Below are 24,139 nucleotides of genomic sequence, written 5' to 3' on the forward strand. Positions count from 1 at the left end.
GTTTAGAATTTGAGCCTTGCCTAAAAAGGCACTATGGGGTGGCAAGAGCCTTTGCCAATATCCGGAAACCCAGGGTGACAGGTGCAAGCCGTCCCTTGCGAAGCGTGGCTTGTCCAGCATGTCATCCCAGGCAGACAGACATTGGATCCCCTTTGAATGACACCAGAATTTAAGCCAATTATTAAAGCTGATCATCTTATCACTGTATTGTGGCATCATTCTAGGTGAAGGTAGGATACTGCTCAAGGTCAGGGTCATACCTGCCTGGGCTACATAATCAGAGAGCTCCTCGATGTCCCTTTTCATGTAGTCCAAGGAGGTACGTCTCAGGTCGTTGACACCAGCGTGGACAATGACTGAGTCGCACTTGTACCTGCTGTTGAGTGACCTGAGTGCTTGCCTTATGTGGCGGATTCTAGCCTGACAGGCAGCTTACTGTGACCTTCTCTTTACTCAGTCTGGTGAGCGGGACGCCAGTGTGTCTGACTATGGAATCACCAATGACAAGTGTGTCTGGCATTTTGTTTGGCCTTAAGGGCTGTGACTGTTTGACACTCTGACTGTGTGGTCTATGTGTTGCATGTGTTGGGTCGTGAGGTGGTAGTTGTTTGGGTGTCTGCTTTGGTGGCCTCTGCTGTTTTGGTAAATTTTTGATCAGAGCCTCAGTATGTCTTTGTGTGAGTATGTGTATGATTTGAAGTTGTGATGGTACCATGTGTGACTGGGTATGTATTGTGTGTGGTTACCTTCTCCTCCTGTCTGGTCTTGCCAGTCCTATGTTGAGAGAGCTCAGCCTCCAGTTTGGCCGTATAGTTGCATCTCTCGCATGTATTTGTGTTTTGTGGGAGAAGGAGAGGATTGTCTGTGTACATGAGGCAGTTGTAACATTGCCTCAATATTCCCAGGTTCACCAGTTGAGCTGGAGAGGACACTAGCAACTGATCCCTCGACATACTAGAAGTAGTAGATAAAGAGACTTTCAAAGGACTCCCGGCTAAGTGGGTTTTAGGCTGGTGGGGTACTATCTATAATAAGAGTGCTTTATCAAGGTGCAAGTACTGTAGGAGTAAGTGCTAGGCTTTACAGATAGAGAATAGTCTACTTGGGAATCAAGTAGAGATGAACTTTTCAGTTATAGGATATGCTGGTTAGATCAGCAGTACAGCTCGAGGAAGATAGTTTTAAGGGAAAATTGGAAGAGTGGAATTTAGATGGCCCAAATAGTTTAACCTTGTTTAACTCTGCTCTTTTGTGACACATCAGTGCATCAATGCTAAATCAGCTTGGGTAGCTTTATAGCAGGGGGCTGAAGGGAGCTAGGAATTGGCCCAAAACGACCAATGGACTACTAGTTTCTGGCTGAAACTTAAAAATATTATCACCCCCTACAACAATCCTAGACCGCTTCGATCCTCTAACAAACTACTAATTCAGACTAGCAAAATTAATAACACAGCCGGTGATTCTCTCTTTGCAAACTCTGTAAGTAGATCCTGGAACTCTCTTCCAGCTGATATTACCTTACTTTCCACCTTAGGTCAATTTAAAACTAGACTCAAAACAACATTTGTCACTTAACTGGTCATGTCAATGTGTCAAGCCTGGCTAACTCTCTCTAGAATGTGTAAAAATCTGTTAAACAGTTTACTGTGTAATTTAATTTAATCCTGACTTGTGCTCAGGATTAACTGTAACCTGTGGAACTTGTTTAACTTGCTTACTTATGTAATCTCTGTAAATAGCATGTTTGTAATATGTAATGCTGGTATTATGTAATGCTGTATCTGCTTACCCTTGGAGCTTTTCTCCCCGGGCCTCCGCTGAAAATGGACATGCATCCAGTCGGACTATCCCGGTCAACAAATGTAAAATAAAATAAATGAATAAATTGTTAAAAATATGCCTGATCTGTGTAAAAGACTAAGGAGACTAAAACATTTTAACTGCTTGTATCTTACTATCCATATCCATATAACAAAGTTTCCATTTTATCGTTTTTTGTAGTATCTTTTGTTTAGTCTCTTCCCATATATCCTTAGCTGCCATACTAGAATAATTTTTAATCCATACTCCTAAATATTTAATTTTATCATGTATTCCTGAACCAATTCATGTGTAGGTACATAATTTACCACTATTGCCTTTGTTTTAGCTTCATTAATTTTGTATCCTGAAAAGATCTGGAACGGTCTCAAAATGTTCCACAACAGTGTAATGTCTTTTTCCGGTTTTGTCGGGTACAAAATATTATCATCTGCAAGTAAAGCCAGCTTTTCTTGACTGCCATACCAGTTATATCCTTGAATTTCTGAGTCCCTTATTTTCTTTGCCAGTGGTTCTAAATATAATGCAAATAATAAAGGGGAAAGAGGGCACTCTAGGCTGGTTCTTCTTTTCAAGCAGAAATTATCAGAGAGGACCCCATCCACTTTACTTTTTGCCTCTGATCCCTCATACGTTCTCCTAATCAACCTAATATTTTTTTCAGGAAATGCAAAGTCTTCCATTGCCGTGCTTATAAAGTCCCAGCTTACTCTGTAAAACGTTTTCTCTGGATCAAGACCCAACAACAACAATGGTATTTTCTTACATTCTGCTTCCCTCTAGATCATCATTGTTCTGTTAATGTTGTCAATGTTTGCCCTCTACAAAATCACATTGATCCATATCTATCAGTTTTGGCATTATTTTGCCATTTTTTAAGCCATTATAGACATGAACACTTTATAAGCATGGTTTAGAATTAAAATGGACTTTAAGAAGCTGGGTCTGATTGATCCTTACCCTCTTTAGACATTACAGCTACCACTGCTTTCTTCCAGAATGGTGGTACTCATCTTCCTCTTAAGATATTGTTAAACAACACCTTCCAGATTTTTATCAGTTTTTTCCTCCTAGCTTCCAAGCTTCCACAGGAATACCATCTGTTCCTGGGGACTTTCCTGTAGATGAGATTAAAAATTGTGATGTATAACCAATCTCCTCCTAGCCTAACTGTTAGTAATTGAGCCTCATCTGCCTCTAACCTTGGCATATTTAATTCTTCCATAAGCATTTCCATTTGTATAATTTCTTGATTTTCATATTTCTCTGCTTTAGAGAGACTGTCATAGAATTTCTGAGATGTTTCTAATACCGCTACAGAAATCATGTTACTTTCTTTGTTACAGGCTCCCCAAGTTTTGCAACAGCCCTTTCTGCTTTGTTGCCTGAATCATTGTGCTAAAAGTTTTTGTGCTGTAGTGTTATTACCAAAAACAGTTGCTTAACAGCAATCTTTCTAAGTTCATGCATATTATCAAGGTAATCCCTTATTTTCTGCCTAGCATTCTGCAGTTGATCATCTTCTTATTCTGTGAGATTTCCCCCTATTCTGCAATACTTTTAACATTTGTTAGTCCCTTTGCATAATTCTTTTTACTTCTTAACCATAGCTCCCGTTCTTTTATTTCCATCCTATTTTTAAACTCCACCTTAATTTTTATCCCACTCCCTAGCTGTGTTTTCAGAAGAACTTTCTATCCTCTCTAACAGCTCCTGAGTAATCTCCATTGCCTATTCCTTAAATTCTTCTTTTTTCAGCAGATAGGTGGGAAAGAGCCATTGTCGCATTCTTATTTTATTACCCAGTGTTTTTATTTTAGTTATTTTTGGTGCATGATCTGAAATAGTTTTAGGGTGGGTATCAAGACTTTCAATTAAATGCACATGTTCCTGTGAAATGTAAATTCTGTCTAGCCTATCCAAGTTTTTATAGCTTGGGGGATAATATGCAAATTCACTGTGAACTCCTATTACTGAATTCACATCTTCCATGACAAATGTCTTGTAGGTTCATAGGTGTTTACTAGGCTAATGACCCTAAAGGCCTTTCTAAGCCTAGCCATACATCCCAAATCTCTGGCAAGTTTTGATACCATTAATAAGGCTAAGCATGGGCCTGGGAGATGAAACATTGACAGGATACCTGTCTATTAGAGACATAGATGCCACTTCAGGGATGAATTTCCTGTTTCCCATCCAGTTGTCCAAGTTGCACTTGAATATGGTTAAGGAGGAACTTTGCTTCACATGGATGGGGAGCCTGTTCCATACACGGGGTAGTCTGTGGGATACATGCCTCTCTCTCCATTAGGTCTTATTTATATCACAGGCAATGTTTAAGTCTTTGGAATGAGTAATTACGGTGCTGTTTGTGGATATGCAGGAGGTCCATTGGAGTGGGGTCTGACAATGCCCTGTATGCCAGGCATTGATCTCCCCCCAAAAGCCTGCAGGAGACAGAATATAGGGATAGGGCCTTGAGGCGGTCTGCATAGGAAATTTTACTTACGCCCTGTATTCTTTTAGTGAGGAACCTCTGTGAGCATTCCAGTTGTTGGATATGCCTAGTTAGGTACATACCAAAGGGAGCATTGTACTCCATGATAGGTCTGATGAATGCCGAATACAGAGAAACAATGACTTCCTTCATAAATTTCTTCAGGAATCTGCTCAACTTTGTTATATTTTCCCTTCTGGGCCCCCCAGACACATCTTCACTGCTGCAAATCAAGTTCCAGTCCCTATCTATAAGTAATATTCCTTGCTGAGAACTGATAATTTCTCACAGAATTTTCTTAAGCTCCATTATAGCAGTTGTAGATGGAATGTAAATACATGCCAGTGTAATCCTCCTCCCTTGCCAGTAGCCCTGTAGCACTACAAATCTGCCATTATTATCTTTTTAACTTCTTTCACTATCTGAGCTCCTTTTGCAATTAATACAAATACGCCTCTTTTCCTTTGTCCCAGGTATTCCACTGAATAACCATCCTGAAAACCTTTCTTTATCAAATTAACATGGTCAGGTCTTTCTAAGTGTGTCTCCTGTAACATAGCTGTTTGCATTCTGCATGTTTTAATATAGTTCACAACTCTTTCTTGTTTGTATTTATTTGTGAGGCCATTGTATTAAGAAGTTATTATTCCCACCTTTTATGTATTAACACCTTTTTTTGTTAAATGTCTAGTTCTGGCTCTTGTTACATGCATACACTGTTTGGCAGGTTGAACTTTTATACAGATGTTTCATCATATACATTTGAGCCTATGTCACGTCTTATAAGACTTTTTGTTTTATCAAAAGCCCTCAAACAAAAATTACAAACACACCCCTAATACTCCCCTTAAATCTATTAGCTTAATATTAACACACAAAACTATGCACAACTTCAAATATTGAAGTTTTACCCATCTAGTAGGAACAAAAGTCCCAGACTGACAGCCAAACTCATAGACATGAGTTAACCTAAAAGAAAGGTCATCCATGCTAACACCATGGTGCAGCCTGTGCTTCTACTAAGTGCTGATTGGCTTTGTCTTTATAGCTCTCCCAGCTGGGAAAACCCTTAGTGTTTTTCAGAGAACATTAACTACCTGGGGAAAGCCCCTGAATGCTTTCAGTGAACATTAACTACTTCGGGAAAAACCCTAAATGCTTTCAGAGAACATTCTCTCCTAGCCAGTTCTCTTTTTTTCCCTCAGCCAATCACTCTCCACCAGACTGGGTTTCTCTATTAGATTGCCTCCATGTAGACATGAGAACCAGGCAGCCAGTTTCTCTTTATCAGATTGTTTCCATGGAAACATGAAGACCAGCAGCAGAATTGTTACTGAGCATACATGCATTTGCTAGAAAAAAGCCTTATAATATTCAGTGTTCTTTTTCATTTACTTTCTCTCTCTCAAAATGTCTTACTAAGTCAATCTAAGGTCTTTAATCCAGTCATTTCCCCATGCAAGAATAAAAAAGTACATTAACATTTCCTTTATCATGTGTTTTAACCAGGTTTTTTTAACATTGCAGTGCCTACATTTCTTAAAATTGAACAAGAAGAGAGAAAAAAGGAGAAAGAAAAGGGGAAAAAAAGAAGACCAGCATCACCTGTTTACAATCCATTACACTTAAAAATAACTGACAAAATGTTATAGCATGTAAAGAAACCCACATGCCACAAAATTGGTACTATTTAAGAGAAAAAAATTTTTACTTGCAGTTAACTTTCTCCCTTCTTTTGCTATCCCCAAAGCCGTTTTCCAAACATTGATGACCTGAAGTAGGTCACATGCTTTAGAGTCCCCCACAAGTCCAGCAAATTCTGAAAAAGTCCAATATTTCCAGATTTTCTTATTCTGTCATATTTCACAAATATAATTATTACATTGTAATCCCATATTTTACTGTTCATCTCTGAAATCCTGTCTGTCCTTCATTTCCAATGTACTCTTGATTCTTCTAATCAAATTTCATGCTCCCTTCCTTCTCTACAACATTTTCCATTGAAAAATTGAATGGTTTCACAGGTACAGTCCCTCTGTGGTCTTTATCACAAGAAGAACAAGACACAGAATCTCCTTTTGTTTCACAGCATACTTTTTGTTTGACAAATATTTTTATTTCCTCCTTAGCTTGTACTTCATCAGAAAATGATTTTTGTCCCTCCAGGGAAGAATACCTTGAAGACAGCCAGGTACAGCAGTTTGAATCTCCCACCTGCTTCTCATCATTCCCTGAATCTTCTTCTTTTTTCGTCTTTTTCCCGGTTAGGGGTCGCCACAGCGGATCACCTGTCCACTCATGATTGGCAGTAGAGTTTTATGGTGTCAAGTTGCAGCTCGGCTCTCAACCTTCCAAGGAAGACACACAGTAGGTCCAATTTAGAATGTCCAATCCACCTGCAGCATGTCTTTGGGATGTGGGAGGAAACCGGAGCACCCGGAGGAAACCCACGCAACCACAGGGAGGACATGCAGACTTCACACAGCAGGCACCCCAGCCGAGAATTCTCTACATTCCCTGAATAATGGAGTACATTTGCTGCTGTTCTGTCTGATGTACAATGAGTAATCATTCTCCACAAACACTGTGCTGTCTCCCACTTTTAGTACCTTGTCCTTCTGCCACAATTTTGTCAGACTCAACTCCTGTACTATTAAAGGTCTAAGTTGCTTTCTTAGAGCCAGGTTTGGAGCATACACACGATGTGCCCTTTCAAATAACTCCTGGTGTGGAATACCAGTCCAGGTGCTTATTTGTACTAGTCTATTCATTCCAGCTTCTCTGGTATAGCTGAAAATCTCAGGTTTCCCTATGTTGTGTGTCCTCTAATTCTGTTATTTTTTTTGAAATATCTCTTCCTAAGCAGTCTCATATTCAGCCAGCCTTTTATTTACCTTGACCTCTGATTTTGTAGCGTTATCTCATCTGAATATCTGTTTAAAGCTTCTTCCATTTTTCCAGCCTTTTTTGGTTTGTGTTGATATACTCCATCAATATTTTGTTTATTTTAACCAGGTCTCTATGCAGTTGTCTTATCTTCCTGTAGGTTACTGGAAGTCATATCTGAAGGTTGCATTGCTTTTTTTCTGAACAGCTGCAGAGCTATTGTAGCTGATTTTTTTCCAGGTCTTCTGTATTTCTTTATTCCTGGCATCCAGGCAGCGCACTTACTAGCCAGTTACTGAAATTTTTACACATAAACACAAGTCCACTGGCCTTTTCTGCTGAGTTTCTGTTTTTACTTTGTAAAAGCTGGAAATAAAGTTGCCTGGATGATAGGTTCCACTACTGTAATTTTTCTCAGAGTATGTGCTGCAGGTATTACAGGAGCTAGAAAACATGTAACAAGAAAATCTTATATTTCCAAATGAAAAAATATTTTCTGTATGGTGTCACAAGAAGAAACAGGACCCTTATCAGCTGGGTATTCCTGATATTCTATCTTCCTTGTGTTAGCTACTCAATTCTGGCCTGACATTTTCTTCAATCAAAACACATTTGTCAGACTTCTCTTTCCGTCTTCCCTTAAAAACACAACCATCTACATGTTCTGAGGTGAAGCAGTTTTTGAAAGGCATCCTTCATGTTTAGCCTCCAAGAAGAGTTGTTCTTTCACCTTTCCAGGAACTTGAACTATATTTTACAAAAGTGCACCTTTAACCCTTTGAACCTGTTTAAGACTGTTATGCATGTGGCATTGACTTCAGTCGAGAGATGGTGTCAAGAGCTGCAAGCATTTATGACCTCCCCAACATTTCTCTTTTTTCACAATGGCAGTGTGTCCCCTAGGGTTAACCCTTCCTTTATGCCTAAGGCAGTCAGTGAGCTCTCTTTGAATTAGTCCATCAACCTTCCACCTTTTTTTCATCTCCACAGAACAAAAAGGAGAGACCAGTTTCAGGAATTTGGTAACAGGGTACAGTAGCCACACAGTAGCAGTTATCAGTCAGATAGATACTGCTATAGTAAATTTTTACACAACTGTGCCTTTCATTATTTATGACATCATCCTAGAACTTCAAGTCTTAGACCTTATTGTGTATGCAAATCAAGAGTTCTACCAACTGTGCTAATGGACAAAAAAATAACAAGTTGATAGTTAATGTTATGAAAGCATTTACCAGTCTACATAAACAAGTGTGCTCTTACTGGTAAAAAAGATCCTCCTGATAACCTGTGTAAGTCAACAAAAAACTCAGTCTCATTTTTGACCCCTCGCTTTCATTTAAGGCACGTACAGAAACTGCAAATAAAACTCTAGTAAAGTTAAAATTGTGCTGTAGTTTAACAAGCTGCCAGAACCTGTGGGTAAAAGTAACCTGTGTTTGGATTTTACACAGGCTTTTGATACGTTCATTTGAAAACTAAATCTAAAACAGATAAGAAGTATTGGTATAAGTGAATTATTAGACAAGCGGGTAGTAGCATGATTATCTGGTGTAAGTGAATTATTAGACAAGGGTAGTAGCATGATCTGGTATAAGTGAATTATTAGACAAGCTGATAGTAGCATGATTATCTGAGGAAACAGTCTAGAATTCATCTTACTGAACCTACAGGCACATTGGTTAAATAGCCCCTCACAGACTCTGAAATTGGGCCATACCTCTTTTCATTTTGCATTAGTAATGTGCTAGCCCTAAACAATTGCTGTGAAAAATAAGCAGGCAGCATTAAAGTAGTTCTCCAGCATCTTGTCTGAGCAAGAATGAACAAGCAGAATTCTATCCATACAATTGGGGAATGTACAGTTGGGAAAGACTTACTGGCAAATTTGTAAAAGAGTTCTGTTATGAATAGTGGAAAGATGAAGATGGAATAGGGGTACAAATGGGTTAATACAAACAGGAAACAGAGGTTAGAATTATTAGGTATATACTTTTTGCAGTACAAAAGATTAAGGGTTAACTTGATTTTAGCCTTTAGAATATCAGAGTATGAGTGTCTGTATGAGAGTATTGGTCTGTGTTCAGCTGGGCTTAATTTAAGCATAAGAGGAATACATTGTATGACTACAGAATGCAACACAAATGTAGCCATAAGAAGGAAACAGTACAGTGTAAAGTTTAACTAGTTGGAATTTCCTTCCCATTTCTAGCAAGATGTCATACTTGTTAGAAGAATTAGATAAGTATGTGGAGTGAGAGGATCTACTGAGGGCTTAATGGCAGGACATCTGGAGACCTCTGAGCTGAGTCCTGAACTTAGATTACGTCATGGTGATAACATACCTGACAGCCATATTGGAAATCAGGCAACTGTCAGTCATGTGTGAAATGACACATCTGTCAGCACATATGTTCTATGATACTGTAGTGCCATCTTCATGAAGTATTTCTAGTTATGAAGTACTTTGCCAAATGCAAAGGTCAGGATGATATTTTAGAAAGAAAATGTTTTTGTCTGCATTGCAAATGGACTTGTGGTGTGTGTCTCTTCTGTATTAACCTTGTCACTACAAGAGATTGCTGAATAGATAGCACCATAGCAGGTTATTTTTGCTTTATGAAGTTTGTCATTACAAATACAACCTGTCAATCCATGTTTAAATGTCAGATAGATACATTTGGTATTCTTTTATGTTTCTAAACATTTCCCTTTGACTACCCTTCCCAACCAGCCTCTCCCTTCCTAAGTAAGTGCTTTATTACAAACACTTGAAAACATACCTGCTGTTAAAAGTAAGTCACAGACGGAAAACACAGTGATTTTACAGTGGGGTATGCTCCATTGCATCTCCATTATGAGGACTTCTTCCCACTTGCTATTTATTCTTTACAGTCACATAGCCATGGAGCAGGGGTGAACACAGTAGACACATAAACTGTAACATTGCAGTAAACCATTAAAATAGGAAGTCCAGTTTGCAGGTGATAAAGTCAGAGAAAAGGGAATGGGGAATTAATACTTGAACTGAGGTACAGTGACTAAGATGCAGCATGCAAAGGGATTTTCAGTAAGTGCCAGTTCTGTGAAGTAGTTCTCCCGAAAGCAATGTCAGCAGTAATTGAGTTTTCCCTAACGTTGTGCTTCTGTGGAATTGGTTGTGTGTAAACATGAGGAAGTGGGTCTTGCAGAAAGGCTTGCCCCCTGAAAAAAATATTGTCGGGGTTGATGAAAGTGGGTTACAACAATTTCATTTGCAGTATTGTCACTAGCTGAAATTTTCTGTAGTCAGTTGACATGAATCCCAGAAATACTACTCTAATTGCAACTAGACATTACTTTTTCTGATTGTGGTGCTGATCTTTATACAGTGCAACAAGCAGTTTTAGTCTAGAAAATTTGAGAGAAGTGCCACACTGGTGTTCACCCTAAACCTGAATATTGTATAATGTAGTAGGTTGTTGCAACAGTGAAGCATTATATGTGTCACCTAGCTGCTCCCTAATGTTCCTTTATCCATTTCATGCCACTAAGAATGTTGTGTTCTTTGTATGTTTTATATAGTTTAAAAGGCTGTTCACTGTACTGTATTCCTTACTAAGAGGGATTGACTAAAACTTACTTCCAGCCTACAGAAGAAATGGAGGTTAAGACAGAAGAACAAGTGGAGGATTTTGAAAGGACGCCAAGTGGCCGGGTCCGTCGCCAGTCGGCACAGGTTGCTGTCTTCCATCTTCAGGAGATTGCAGAAGATGAGCTTGCCAAGGATTGGACCAAGAGGAAGGTGAAAGATGACCTAGTGCCAGACATCAAGCGGGTAAGAACACAATTATGCTCGAGTCAGTTCAGTGGTAGATTGCCAGGAACTGCTCCTTTATACTAGGCTGCACAAGTTATATGTTTGAAGCTGGCTTGTTATTAGATGCTAGTTAAAGCAGTCTTTATTTTCCATGCATACATCCTTTGACTAAAAATTAGATGTCACTGTTTTAACTCTAAATTAAAGAAATACAGAAAAATAAATATCATTTTGTACTTTGGCTTTTATTTTTAAATGTTCTTTGGATAGCGGGGATCAGAAAGTTGGCCTTTCCCTTACTTGGTGCGATCCTGGTGTTTGTATATATAATTGGCAGGGGGTACAAGGGTCTTGCCTTCTCTGCAAAAACAAATATTTTTATTTTATTTTATTTTATTTTCGAGTCTGATCTTTTGACTGTCCATGTTATGGCACTTGATGTTCAGGAGGTTGATCTAATGACACAAAATCCAGTTCTAAAGGAGAAGGACGGTTGGATGAAGTCAAATATGTAAAATTTGATGTTGTTATACTACTTATAAGTCCCTGAAGAAAGCACTGCGTTAATGTCTGTCATATCTTTTAGTGCTTTCCCAGTTGGTGATCTGAAAAATTTGCTGGAAGAGAGCAGAAATGTGAGATAAGAAGACAAAGATGTTATAATGTGTTTGAAGAAGATAGATGTAATTTCCTTGTTTTGAGTAGTTAAGTACCACAGTGAGGATAGTACCTCCTGGAATGGGGAGGGTCCATAGCTCAATTGAGACTTAAAGGTGTCATGAAATGTTATACATCATAATGTCTGAGCTGTACTGAGTTAAGTATGATTTAAGATATTGCAATAGCAGGATGTAATATATGATTGTATTATTTGGATGAATAACTAAGTTATAAATATAATCTGAAAAGATTTGAATATTTTGCCAGGGAGTGATAGAGGAGACTGAAATGTAAAGTTCAGCGGTATGACAATATGCCAAGCTTTAGGCTGACAATATGCCAAGCTTTAAACTGACTGATAGCTGACTTGAATGTATGTTGGAAGTTTGAAAGGAACCACCAAATATGCTGTCAAGGATTATGATTGTGTGTAATATTAAAGTGAGCTACTTAAAATCTGGTTACATTAGATGACTATGAGTTTAGATTGTTTTGGTATGGAGAGAATTTGTTATTATGATATTTTAAATATAAGGTGGGAACTGTTGTAGATTACAGGTGTTTGGTTTATAAGGATCTTGTTATATGATAGAATATGAGAACAAATGATTGCATCCATCTCAGAACATATGTTAACTCGATTTAAGTAAAGATTAAAGAATGTATAATATTACAGTCTCAAGTCACAGAAGTGATGAGGTAGCCATATGAATGATAAGGAGGTGGAAGGGCCTGGTAAATGGTATGATTAGACACAGCAGAGTGTGTGTGTGTGTGTGTGTGTGTGTGTGTGTGTGTGTGTGTGTGTGTGTGTGTGTGTGTGTGCGCGCTAAAGATAATGCTTCCAAGCCAATGTTTAATTAATGAATATAGTTTTTATCAAGGTCAAGTGGAAAAGTGACTATTAAGTGGAAGTCAGTAAAGGTGAGTTATGTTTCAAAAAGAAAAATGGGCCCACTGGCCACTGAGAATTCCAGAAGGGTACAGTAGTTTTGTAGAGTCCATAAGAAAAATAGACAGCCTAGTTATAGCAAAAAGCAAGGTGAAAATCTGGCTGCATAGCATAGGGGATGAAGCCCTGACTGCAACCCCAATGACTCAAAAATGATTTGAGATTTGAGTGCTGGAGGAGGGTGTGAGAGGAAAACAAAGTAGGTCCTTGTGTATTTGGGAATGTATGTCAGCTGCTGAGGGAGGTGTTAGGGCAGTACCAGCATAAATCCTGAAGTCTGCCTAGATGGCGACTTTTATCATTTAGCTCTCACCCGTTAGGGAAAGAGTAGGCCAGTTGGTTGTGGAAGGGTTGATGGTCGTTAGACAGCAAGGGAAAATCCTAAGAAAAAAAGAAAAAGAAAACAAATGCTGCCATTTTCCACTTTTTAAGTGCATATCTGCACTAAAAAGTTTTCAGCTGACCCTCTGCAAATATAACTGACAGATGAAAGTATGCACTATTCATTATAATTCGTAATGCTAAATGATTAGACATGCTCTTGTTGAAAGAAAAAGTTGGAGCTTAAACCTCACTTAAACAGACCTGCACTGAAGCAACTATTCTGTCTGTCCGCATAAACATTGATGTCAGTACTGTAAATCCAGAAATAAAGATAAAAGCATCCCATTGCAAACAACTAAAAGTTCTACAACACAGTAAAGAAAGTCTTGGAGAAAATCCATAGTGATGTACAGTATATTGAAGCAGAAGGGGGCATATGATAACATTCTTATAGCCACATGTAGCTTGTTGCAACATTCCTCCCTCATATGTTGCAGAGTGCTATCATTCCCTGGCACTAGTGAACTGAAAAATAGGTAAATAAATTATTAATTTTTCAAAACTAGGCATTTACATCCTACAAACTTGCTTGTTTTGTTCATCATAGAAGAATCTCACATATGGCATGTGTGGAAAAGCTGTCCTATAAACTGGATAAAGAGTAACCCACATATGATTGTGCTGTTAAGAGTATTTTAAAGTGGCTGGATCACATTCCTTGTCATGCTCTCAAAGTAATGTTTCAAGTGAACTGCTTATTATAAGTTCTTAGACTACATTCATTTTTGCAAATGTACAGCTCTTATAAGCGGTAAGACCCAAATAACTTATTTTTTCTAGCCCTACTTCATAATAGGATATAGGATCATAGGAAGTTACTAGGCTATTGGCCCTGAGGCCCTTATAAGCCTAGCCAAAAGTTTAGCCCATGTGTAGACAAATCAGCACCCAGTGCCCCTTTCCAGCAGGGACACGGGTGGAATCCCAGGGATGTATTTTCTATTTCCCATCCAGTTATCCAGGTTGCGCTTAAAAAGGAGTAAAGAGGTACTCTGCTTGGCGTGGAGAGGGAGTCTATTCCACAGATGGGGGAGTCTCTGGGATACAAATCTGTCCCGCCAACAAGTTCTATTGATGTCACAGACCAGATTGAGGCCGCGCGTGCGGGTTACTCAAGTGGAGCTTGACTTACGGATATGCAGCAGTCCCATCAAGATGGGTTCCAAGGTCGCCTTGTATGCCAGACAGAAGTCACCTCTGAGGAGTCTGTATGAAACTGAGTAGAAGGATAGGGCTTTTAGCCTATCTGCATATGGTAGATTTTTGAAGCCCTGGATTCTCCTGATGAGAAACCCCTGTGGTCTCTCCAGCTGCTCCATGTGCTTTGCGAGGTACATGCCAGACGGGGCATTGTACTCAATAATAGGACTTGTAAGGGAAGAATACAGGGATGTTATGACTTCCTTGTCCCTGGATGAGATACCCTTACTTATGAGGTGACCGTGTAGAAAGCTTTCCATACAATGGAAGCAATGTGGTGGTCACAAGTCAGGTTGCCATCAATCTGAGTGCCCAAATCCCTCACGACTGACTACATGCTTAGGGCATTGTTATTAATGTGTTAATTTGTGGGGATGTCACTCTCCTCAAAGGGGATAATGACACATTTTTTTTTGTATTCAGCTTGAGGCCATGTTTCTGCACCAGTCATTTGTTTGGGTGAGACCCTCTTGGAGGATGTCCACGTCACTAGGGGAATTGATGACAGCAGCTAGCTTGTAGTCATATGCAAACCTGGTCAGCCATCGCCTACTGGTTTTGGCCTGCACCTCAGAAAAGTATATCCCAAGTAACAGAGGCCCCAAGACCAAACCCTGGGGTATTCCACTAGATACGGGTCTACTGCTTGAGGTGACTTCCCCTATTTTGACTGCTTGTTTAGGAATAGTTAATAATCACACAATGCTGAAGTTCTACAGTAATTTTTGCAATATAGCTTGCATTAAAAAACAGCTACCCGAGTCCTCAGTTTGTATGCAGTCTGTTACTGAAGCTGTTCAGTAATTACTTGTAAACAAATGATCTCCAGTTATAAAAACAACAAAGGGAAGAATGTGGGGGGAAAAAAGGTTTGTGCATTTGCTAGTTTTCTTTATACTATACTTTGGCCTGGATTCAAAAGAAAACAATAATGTTGCCACACTGTAAAAAAATTATATGACTGAAGTTGTGTATTGTGACCTGTGAAGAATTAAATATGCATAAGTAACAACACAGAGCAAACAGCTGTAAGCTCATACAAAGACTACACAGCAAAGTCCCTACTGTGTTTGTCTTATAAATGAAATGGAACTGGGGTAAAAGGGCAGTCAGAAAAGGGAAGAGCAAACAGAGGAATACACAGGAGGACAGTTGGAAGGGAAGGGAAGAGGGGGTGTAGGGTTGGGGAGGGAAAGTAAGTTTGAGGGGATAGGTGCTCATATTTTTAAGAAAGAGAGCAGGAGGAAGATAGTTGCACGTGAAAGATGTGGGCACAAAGGAAGGTTTAGGGATGGAAGCAATGGATACAAACAAACGTAATACAGACAAAGTGACAAGTGAAGTGCTGATACAGAAGAATGGGTCATACAAGAGGTTTGCAGATAGAGGGAAAACAGATGGTGATGAGGAGGATTTGATGACAAACTAGGGAGAGGAGTGACATACAAGGAAGGGAAACACCATGATGGGGGGAATAGGGTGTGTGAAGTCTGGTAGAGAAGGGGTGAAGGCTGCCAGCGTAGTCAAATAGAATCTGATACATAATTCTGGCATTTGTAAATATAAATATAAAATACAGGCTTGTTATTTAAATGAAAGAAGACACTGTAAAATGTGAACTTCAAGATTGTAGCAACATCGCCATCTGCTGTAAGGAAAACTAAGCCAAGCATTTCAAATGTTCTTTGAAATTAAAATTATGTTTTGTATGTCCTTTGAAGTTAGAATTTGGAGTCGATGAGTCTGGAGTAAGCATCCTTAATCATTCTGTCTATATCTAACTCATAATAGGCCTCAACAACACCTCCTCCTTAAAACCCTTTTTAAAGGCACGACCTTTGAAACACAAATAGACATATTCCATATACATATAATTTTTTCTAAACAGAATTCAAGATGATTTTAAATAACTTTTATGTATATATAGACAATTGTATGTTGTTGTTTAATTTTAATACTTGCAAACAGTTCATTGTGTTTTTGTGCTTTCTCTTTAACAGTCAATTACATTAATTGACCACCATATGTTGCTATATAAAGATGCCTTTAGCATTTTAAGATTCTGATGAAGCAACTTCCAAGTCGTGAAAGCGCTTACCTTTGTACTCTGTTTTTATTGTTTTTTATATTATTAAAGTTTCTAGCCTTGTAAGTTGTGTGCAGTATTACAGTTCTTCTCCGTTCAAATCTTGTTAAATAGTTATCTCTTACCCTATCGCATCTATTTTGCTTTTTTCTAGCCCTTCTTTCTTCTTACCGTGTTGTAACTCCTTTACCATCGTTGGTAAAAGCCTTTCCTTGCTTTACCTTCGGGTATTTCTCGTACCTTCTTCCTTCCTTTTCCTTTCTTCCTCCTTCCTATCATGGCAGAGAAAAGGTGGTCCTGGATTTAAAAGATGTGTGGATTGTGGGCATAAATTGCATATTTCCGATGCACATGCATTGTGTTTACTGTTTGGCTGTGCCTCACTTGACTGTGGACCTGCCTTGCAGGATTTCTGCTAACTTTTCTAACAGGACTTTGGTGGAAAGGAAAAATAAACTGATTTTAAAGGGACTACTTAAATCTTCCTTTTCAGAGGCTATTTCTGGGTCGGAGGCTCCAACCCCTCCTAGTTCCCATAAGAAAAGAGATGAACACAAGAAGGTCAAGTCTCTTCTGTCATCTCCTGCTGGGGACCACCAGGAACCGAGACCTAAGAAGGCCAAACTTTCTAGTTAGGATTTGACTTTCTCGGCCCCAAGGCTTTCGGTGCCTAGATCTTCTGCACCGAAGCCTTCGGCATCATCCGTTACTTTGACACCGTGTATTGTGCCCTACACCTCATCGGAATCAAGGGGTCCCTCTGTTCAGACTTCCTTACCGGCACAGACTTTTTCTTCAATGCAGACCTTTTCGGCGTCGATGACTGTGCCGATGCCCTCTCCTGCTTCAACTCCAATTAACACGACACCGACTATCCTCTCGGTACCGACCACCTCGTTTTCTGCACAGATTCTTTCAGCTTTGTAGGCAGCGAGTTTCCTTCATCCTTCGATAGACCTGTCTCCCCTTCAGCTATGTCCATGAGATCCACTTGAAGCCTCTCGGAGCATGATGTGGTGCGTCTTGTGGATCAGTTGCTTTCGGCCAGAGGTATCCAACCCTCCAGGACCTACTCTTCCTTCAGAGGTGAACACTCTTCTCCAAAGACCCCTACCTATTCTCCTCCTTTATTGCCTTTGAAGCCCCTTGCTGTAGCACAGACTTCACTCACTTCGGCTCCTTTCATGGACCTCACTAAGGAGCCGCAGTTGCCTTTGCGGCAGGAGAGACTTGTCACTCCAGTTACTGCTCAGGATGCTAGCAGTACATACTCCTGTTTTTCACAGCCATCCAGGGACTGGGAGTCGGCGGGCTGATTTGCTTGAGCAAGGTGTGACGACCTCGGGTGGACCAGCCTTTCAACTTATGGAGAAGGCTCTTGCGTCAGTTGGTGATCCTATGCTGTCAGTGCCCCCGTCGTCCTCTGGACCGCAGTTTACGCAAGCCACCCTTGGTGGGCACCGGGCACAAGGGCCTCAGGACATACTCCCACAGGAGGCTCCTTTTGCGCTGTCTTCCCCAGATTCTCCCCCTGAGGAAGTTCATTGCAAGAGTTCGTGTAAGAGGAAGCACATGGACTCCCCAGAGGAGTCCTTCATGGAAGACAGACTTTGATGATGGGGAAGGGTCTCCTCAGTCATCCTCTGAGTTATCCTTTGGAGATGTCCTCGAAATACTTAAGCAGAGAGGTGAATGGTGGCCCTCTAACCCGACCTTTGAAGAGTCTGTTTTCCTGCAGGCCTTTCGTGCCCGACCTCCTCCTTCCTGGGTTACTCCACCTGCCGCCAACGTTGTCCGGCTCATGCAGCGTGCATGGAAGGCTCCTGACACCATTGACGCCATTCCCGCAGACCAGATAAAATCTTGTCCCTTCCAGATAGTGATCCTCACTGGTCCAAAGGTCTGCCTTTAGATGCCTTGGTGGTGGCAGCCGCAACAAAAAAAGATCTGGTGGAAGAAAGCCAAACTGTCCACCTACCCAACAAAGAGGCAAGGGCGCTGGACAGATTAGGGAAGTGTACTTTTGCATCAGCGAACTTTGGAGTCAGGTCCCTGAATTATATGGCACATTTTACCAGGCTTCAAAGAGACTTGATTTCTGAGCTCTCTGAAACTTTGGCCGGAGCTGTGTCTGATGAGGTCCGGGACAAAGTGGCCTCACAGTTAGCCACCCTTAGTCAATCTCTAACTCCTTCATGAGTCTGATTTCTCATGCATCATAAGGAGCAGCTAGAGCAGCGGGCGCAGGCATAGTCATGAGATGACATGCCTGGATGTGCTTGCGTGATTTCACGGAACCCTTCAAGGCTTCCTTTCTGAACGCTCCTATTGAAGCCTCTTTGTCATTTGGGCCCAAGGTAAAAGACACACTGGCTAGATGTGAACAGGACGGTAAGACCCTTTCTGCCGTGGGTGTCCATTATTCTTCCCCTCAACGGGCTTTCTCCAGAAGCCAGAAGAGTGGGAAGATGTGGCACAAAAAGTCTCAAGGTTCTTTCTGTGACACATGAGCCGAATTTTCCCCTAGAGGCCGAGGGGGAAACTCATATGGAAGACGCCCCTTTCGGGGCAGGGGAGGTCCGCGTAACCAGGGTTCCAGAGATTCTTTATCTGGCCAGTCCTACCAGCGCTCCTGAAGAGCAGCCAAACTGCTTTCCTCTGGAAGCGGTTGGGGGTCATTTCTCTTTGTACCCTTCTGCCTGGCTGACCATTACCAAACCAATGAATTGCCAGTTTTTCTTTCCCAATCATTCTAACAGAGGAGAGTATTGTCTCCATACCCTAGACATTAACAGGCAAATTAGTTTCTATTTGGACAGAACTAAGGCTTCTTGCAAATTGGATCAGCTATTCCTGGCCTATTCTGGGCCTAGACTTGGATGTGCTGTTTCTAAGGTTACATTGGCTAAATGGTTAAAAGACTGTGTCACAAAACTATTCACAAAACTCACGATATCCCTCTGACTATAGCCGTAAGGGCTCATTCCACTAGATAGGTAGCAACTTCTGCTGCCTCCCATGTTAGAGCTTCTTTACCTGACATTTGTGCAGCTGCAACTTGGGCTAGACCTCATACCTTCATCAGCCATTACAAATTGGATTTGCCCTCCAGACGAAGAGCGTCCTTTGGTTCAATGGTGCTCAGGAATGTCCTTCCATGAGAGCCTCCCAGGAATAAAGTTAGCTGGGGACTCTGTCCCAGGCATAAGGAATGAACAAGGATTAACAATATCAGATAAAGAAGTTCTGTCTTACCATAACGTTCCATCTGTATTGTTGATCCTCATTCAGTCATTACGACCCTCCCTCCTTCCCCCTCCTGAGGCTTATAGTGGATCTCATTATCCGGTTCCATTAGGTCCTTTGACCAGAGGTGGCCTCTACTTTTTTTGACTTGCAAATTCAATCTGAGGTAACAGTGAGAGGGGAATTGTAAGTAAGAGTTTAGCTCGAGAGTTTGTGGCTGTCGCAAGCTTGGAAGATGGCTGGCTCGGTTTCGAGGTCGGAACCGATAACCCATACATAATGACTGAATGAGGATCAACAATACAGATGGAATGTTATGGTAAGACATAACTTCTTTTTTCTGTGGCCTGGGAACTAGGAAAGTGTAAACAAATGATGTAATGTTTTATCAAAACTGCAGTTTCAACTTAAACAGTGAGAACCAGAGATTAAGCATTTTGCTTTGACTATTCAACTTAGCACTGCCTTGCCCTATGTAAGTAAGTTACTTTAGAAGTATTAGCCAAACAATGTAGAAAAAATAAGAAAAAACACACCAAACAGCCAGTACTTCGCAGCAAAAGTCTCCTTTATCTCCACAAGACCTGGTACCTGCATTTCCTTCAATGGATCACAATTCAATGCAAAACAATAGTAATTTTTATATACACATCAATTAGATCAATTATTCCATTAATTATACAATTAAATTCAAAAAATGGAGGGAAAATTTTTAAATGCATATTTTTTTAAATGCATATTTTTTGAGATAATATTACAATATTTTACTGCAAAATTATTTAAATAAAATTATTGTATACATGTATGTATACATGTATATAATATATTAATAATTTATAATATAATTTTAATATAATTTCTTACACATTGTGAAATATAATGTGAATGTTAAAATTATGTTCTATATCTTTAATTAATTAATTAATTAGTTTGTCAGATACCTAATTCTAAATTCAGACCAAAGGGTCTTAATGTGTTGAACTTCAAGATCATCCTTGTTTCAAGTTCTAATAGTTTGTCACAATTGTTGTCACCCCTAGTGATCCATTGAAGGCGAAATGCCGAGGTACCAGGTCTTGTGGAGATAAAGGAGACTTTTGCTGCGAAGTACTGGCTGTTTGGTGTGTTTTACTTTAGAAGTATGTTTTCTTGTAGGTATAGCTAGGACTGTAAATATTAGACTAAGTGTTTTTCTGTTATGTCAGAACTGTACTATGGAATTATTTCAAGTTTCTGTGTTATCTCTGAACTCTTGAATAGCATTGTATTGGAGTAGTATTGTCTTGTGTTTTAATTATTTATTATTAAATATTTTAAAAACCTTTTACCTGTGGCTGGTTTGTGTAGAGATAAGCTATGTTCTAGAGTACATTGCATATATATATAGAGTTTATTGTACAAGGCCACTCTAATAAGCCTTGACTGATTAGTCACATTACCAATTGGATAATAATATTGCACAGTAATAATTGGACACCCTTTAAAGGCCTTTGGGTAGCTCATAATTATTAGCTGGTGGTGGCAGTAATTACTACTGTATCGTCTGGGTAAAGGGGCACAGCTGGAGAATCTGTGTCAGCCTTACCCAGGAATGTCTGTGAAGTTGTATAAATACTTATTTCAAAGTGTGTGTGTGTGTGTGTGTGTGTGTGTGTGTGTGTGTGTGTGTGTCAGCTACTTGGGCAGGGGCACGAAGCACTGGTTGGACAGAGAGGGTACTGGAGGTTAGCTTGCTAGCTAGGCTGAGATCTGGACCCTATAGCTGTGCCAATGGGGAGTCTTACTGGGGACCTGGAGAGCAAAGGAACAACCAGCCCCAGACTGACTGTGATCTCTGTGTGCACTTAAGGGAAGTTGTACATTACTGTGTGTATTTGTTATCCTTTCCTCTCATATGAGATGTCCTATCTGGTGTTAGTGGTGAGGATCGAGGCTCCTTGGTTGCTGGGCCAGGGCACGGGCATCACAGTTGTGGTTTGCAGTGGTGGGATCCACTTCACATTTGTGGTGGCGGTGGATATCCACATCACATATTAATTAGTTGGCAAATACTAATTGGCTTGTAGTGGTATGGGTAGAGTGAATCCTCTAGCTTATATGCAGTGACCTCTGAAGCTGCTTTGTACTGTAAATTAGCCACACAGTGAATACTCAGTTCAGATCACAATTGTTTTATTTCTTTTGTTAGCTTAGTTAGTCAGGGTGAGCAGGCAGCATATCAGCAGAGGAGTATGGAAAGCTGACAAGGAGCCAGCTGATGATGTGCCAGGCTAGGGGACTGGTGCATGGAAACCTGACTAAGGTAGACCTGATTGCAGCCTTGGTTACAGCTGCATCAGAAAACAGCATCCAGGAGGACGATCAGACTGGCGGTGGAGATACAATATCGTAGGAGAATGGACAGCTCAACCTTTCTGCAGTGGACTTAAAAATCCAGCTGGAGCTAAAGAGACTTCAGCTGGAGGCCAGGCGTTTGGAGATAAAAGCCGAAGAAAAGGGGCATCAGAGGATTCATGAGAGGGAAATGCTGACTCTTCGCCATAGTCATGGAGGTAATGGGGAAGGGAGTAACTGGACCGCAGAAGCACAAGTGGTCAGTACATTTCTTCCGCAACTTAGAGGGGAATAATTCTGATAGTTTCATTCATTTGTTTGAGGGGGTATGCAAACAGTATAGTGTTGACCAAAGGCTTTGGTATGATTCCTGACCCCCTTACTCCATGGGAAAGCTGTAACTGTTTTATCAAAAAATGCCTGACTCTGTCTTGAGTATACTGCTGTAAAAAATATATATTTTAGAATGTTTTAAGTTAACATCTGAAATGTATAAGAAAAAGTTTTGTAAGCATAGATGCAAGGCAGATGAAAGTGTGTGTGAATATGTTGTTGAGCACTTATTTTCATAGCTGGGTGAATGGATGTCATGTCACCACTTTTGAAGGGCTGGCAGACCTTTTGGTGAGGGAACAAGCCCTTAGCACTTTTGAGGACATGAGGATCTGGTTAGCTGATAGGCAATGTGCTACTTCAGATGAGTTTGGGAAGGAGGGAGACCTATACCTAGCCAGCAGGGTAGCCCTGCACAGGAAGGGGACCCCCAGTACTGCTCATGGGTCTAAAGGAACCCATGGTGGGCAGCACAGACTGCCCCAACAGAATCTGCCAGTAGCAGGGGAAGCCACTAGTCCAGGAGCTAGGGTTAAATGTTTTGAATGCAACCAGTGGGGCCATGTGGCATACAGGTGTCCACGGAAGCAAGGTGGGGAACCAAAAAGGAGCGAGCCAGTAAGTGGGAAAGACAAAATGCCGATAGGTTGTCTTGAGACATCAGGGGTACTAAACTGCCATCCTGCAGATGTCCTGAGAGGGAAGGATTTGGATGAGGCAGTACCATGTACTTATGCAGTTACACACAGTGATGCTAGGAGACAAGCATGTGGGTCTGGTAGCCTGGGGGAGACCCAGACAGACTGCATACTTGCAGCCAGGACTGGCGAGGTGGTTACTTCAGGGAGTGAGCTATGCTGTAGCAGTGAGACTGAATGTGAGCCACATCTGCTTGTGGGTACTGATGTTCCCTTGAACAGGGTAACTGCAAAGGTAGAGGTGAGTAGTAGTACCCAGGCTGACAGTGAGGAAGTGGAGCTGGGAAGGGTTACAAAAAGAGAGTTGAGACAGGCTTAGCTCTCAGACCCTACATTGCAAGGCCTGAGGCAGGTAGCTAGGGAAGCACCTGATTCTCAAGGGAAGGGGAAATCTGTATACTGGGACAAAGGGTTACTATACAGAGAGTGGACCCCATAAAGAGGGCTAGAAGGTGAGAGAGTACAGCAGTTGGTAGTGCCTAGAGCCTACCGTCTGGCGCTTCTAGCCATAGCCCTTTGCAGGTCATATGGGCATAAAAACGTACAAAGAGACGTATTATGTAAAACTTTTATTGGCCTGGAATTTCCAGAGATGTAACAGGGTACTGCAGGACCTGTGAGCAGTGCCAGAAGGTAGGCAAGGCAGGAGACAAGGTGAGAGCTCCTTTGATGCCTTTGCCTGTGATTGAGGAGCCATTTCAGAGGGTAGCTGTGGATATTGTAGGTCTTCTGAGTACCCCAAGTTCCACAGGGAAAAAGTATATCCTAGTGGTAGTGGATTATGTTACACGATACCCTGAGTGTGATGACTTTGTCCTAAATTGAGGCAGAGAAGGTAGCAAATGCTTTGTTGGTGATTTTCAGCAGGGTAGGTTTCCCAAAAGAAATACTGACTGACCGAGGTGCCAATTTCATGTCAGACCTGCTGGCTTGTCTGTGGAAGTCCTGTGGAGTGAAGCACATGAAGAACACCCCCTACCATCCCCATACTAATGGTCTTGTTGAGAGGTTAAACTCTACAATCAAGTCCATGCTACGGGCATTTGCAGATTAGTTTAAGAGGGAGTGGGACAAATATTTGCCCCATCTGTTTGCTTACAGAGAGGTTGCTCAGGAATCCACAGGATGTCCTTCAAGAATGCAACTGCAGTCCTGACATATGGGTTGTCCTGCCTCAGGCAGCCCTTCGGTCGGCCGGATTCCAAAGTTTGGGTCCGGCGTCGGCTGATGTCGCCTCTTC

At 40.9% G+C, this 24,139-nt stretch overlaps 1 protein-coding gene across 3 annotated transcripts in view; it reads left to right on the top strand.

The window, feature by feature from the left end:
- Positions 1-24,139, top strand: part of ZNF512B (zinc finger protein 512B) — a 1,438,759-nt gene that overhangs the window by 1,120,010 nt on the left and 294,610 nt on the right. For all 3 annotated transcript variants that reach the window (XM_044089878.1, XM_044089880.1, XM_044089879.1), the window contains exon 13: positions 10,836-11,024. In XM_044089878.1, the coding sequence (XP_043945813.1) occupies positions 10,836-11,024 (189 nt within the window). The remainder of the gene's footprint in view (positions 1-10,835; positions 11,025-24,139) is intronic.

This window comes from Protopterus annectens, chromosome 12.part0 (assembly GCF_019279795.1).
Source record: "Protopterus annectens isolate FY-2018-M chromosome 12.part0, PAN1.0, whole genome shotgun sequence".
In the NCBI taxonomy this organism is placed as follows: Eukaryota; Metazoa; Chordata; order Ceratodontiformes; family Protopteridae; genus Protopterus; species Protopterus annectens.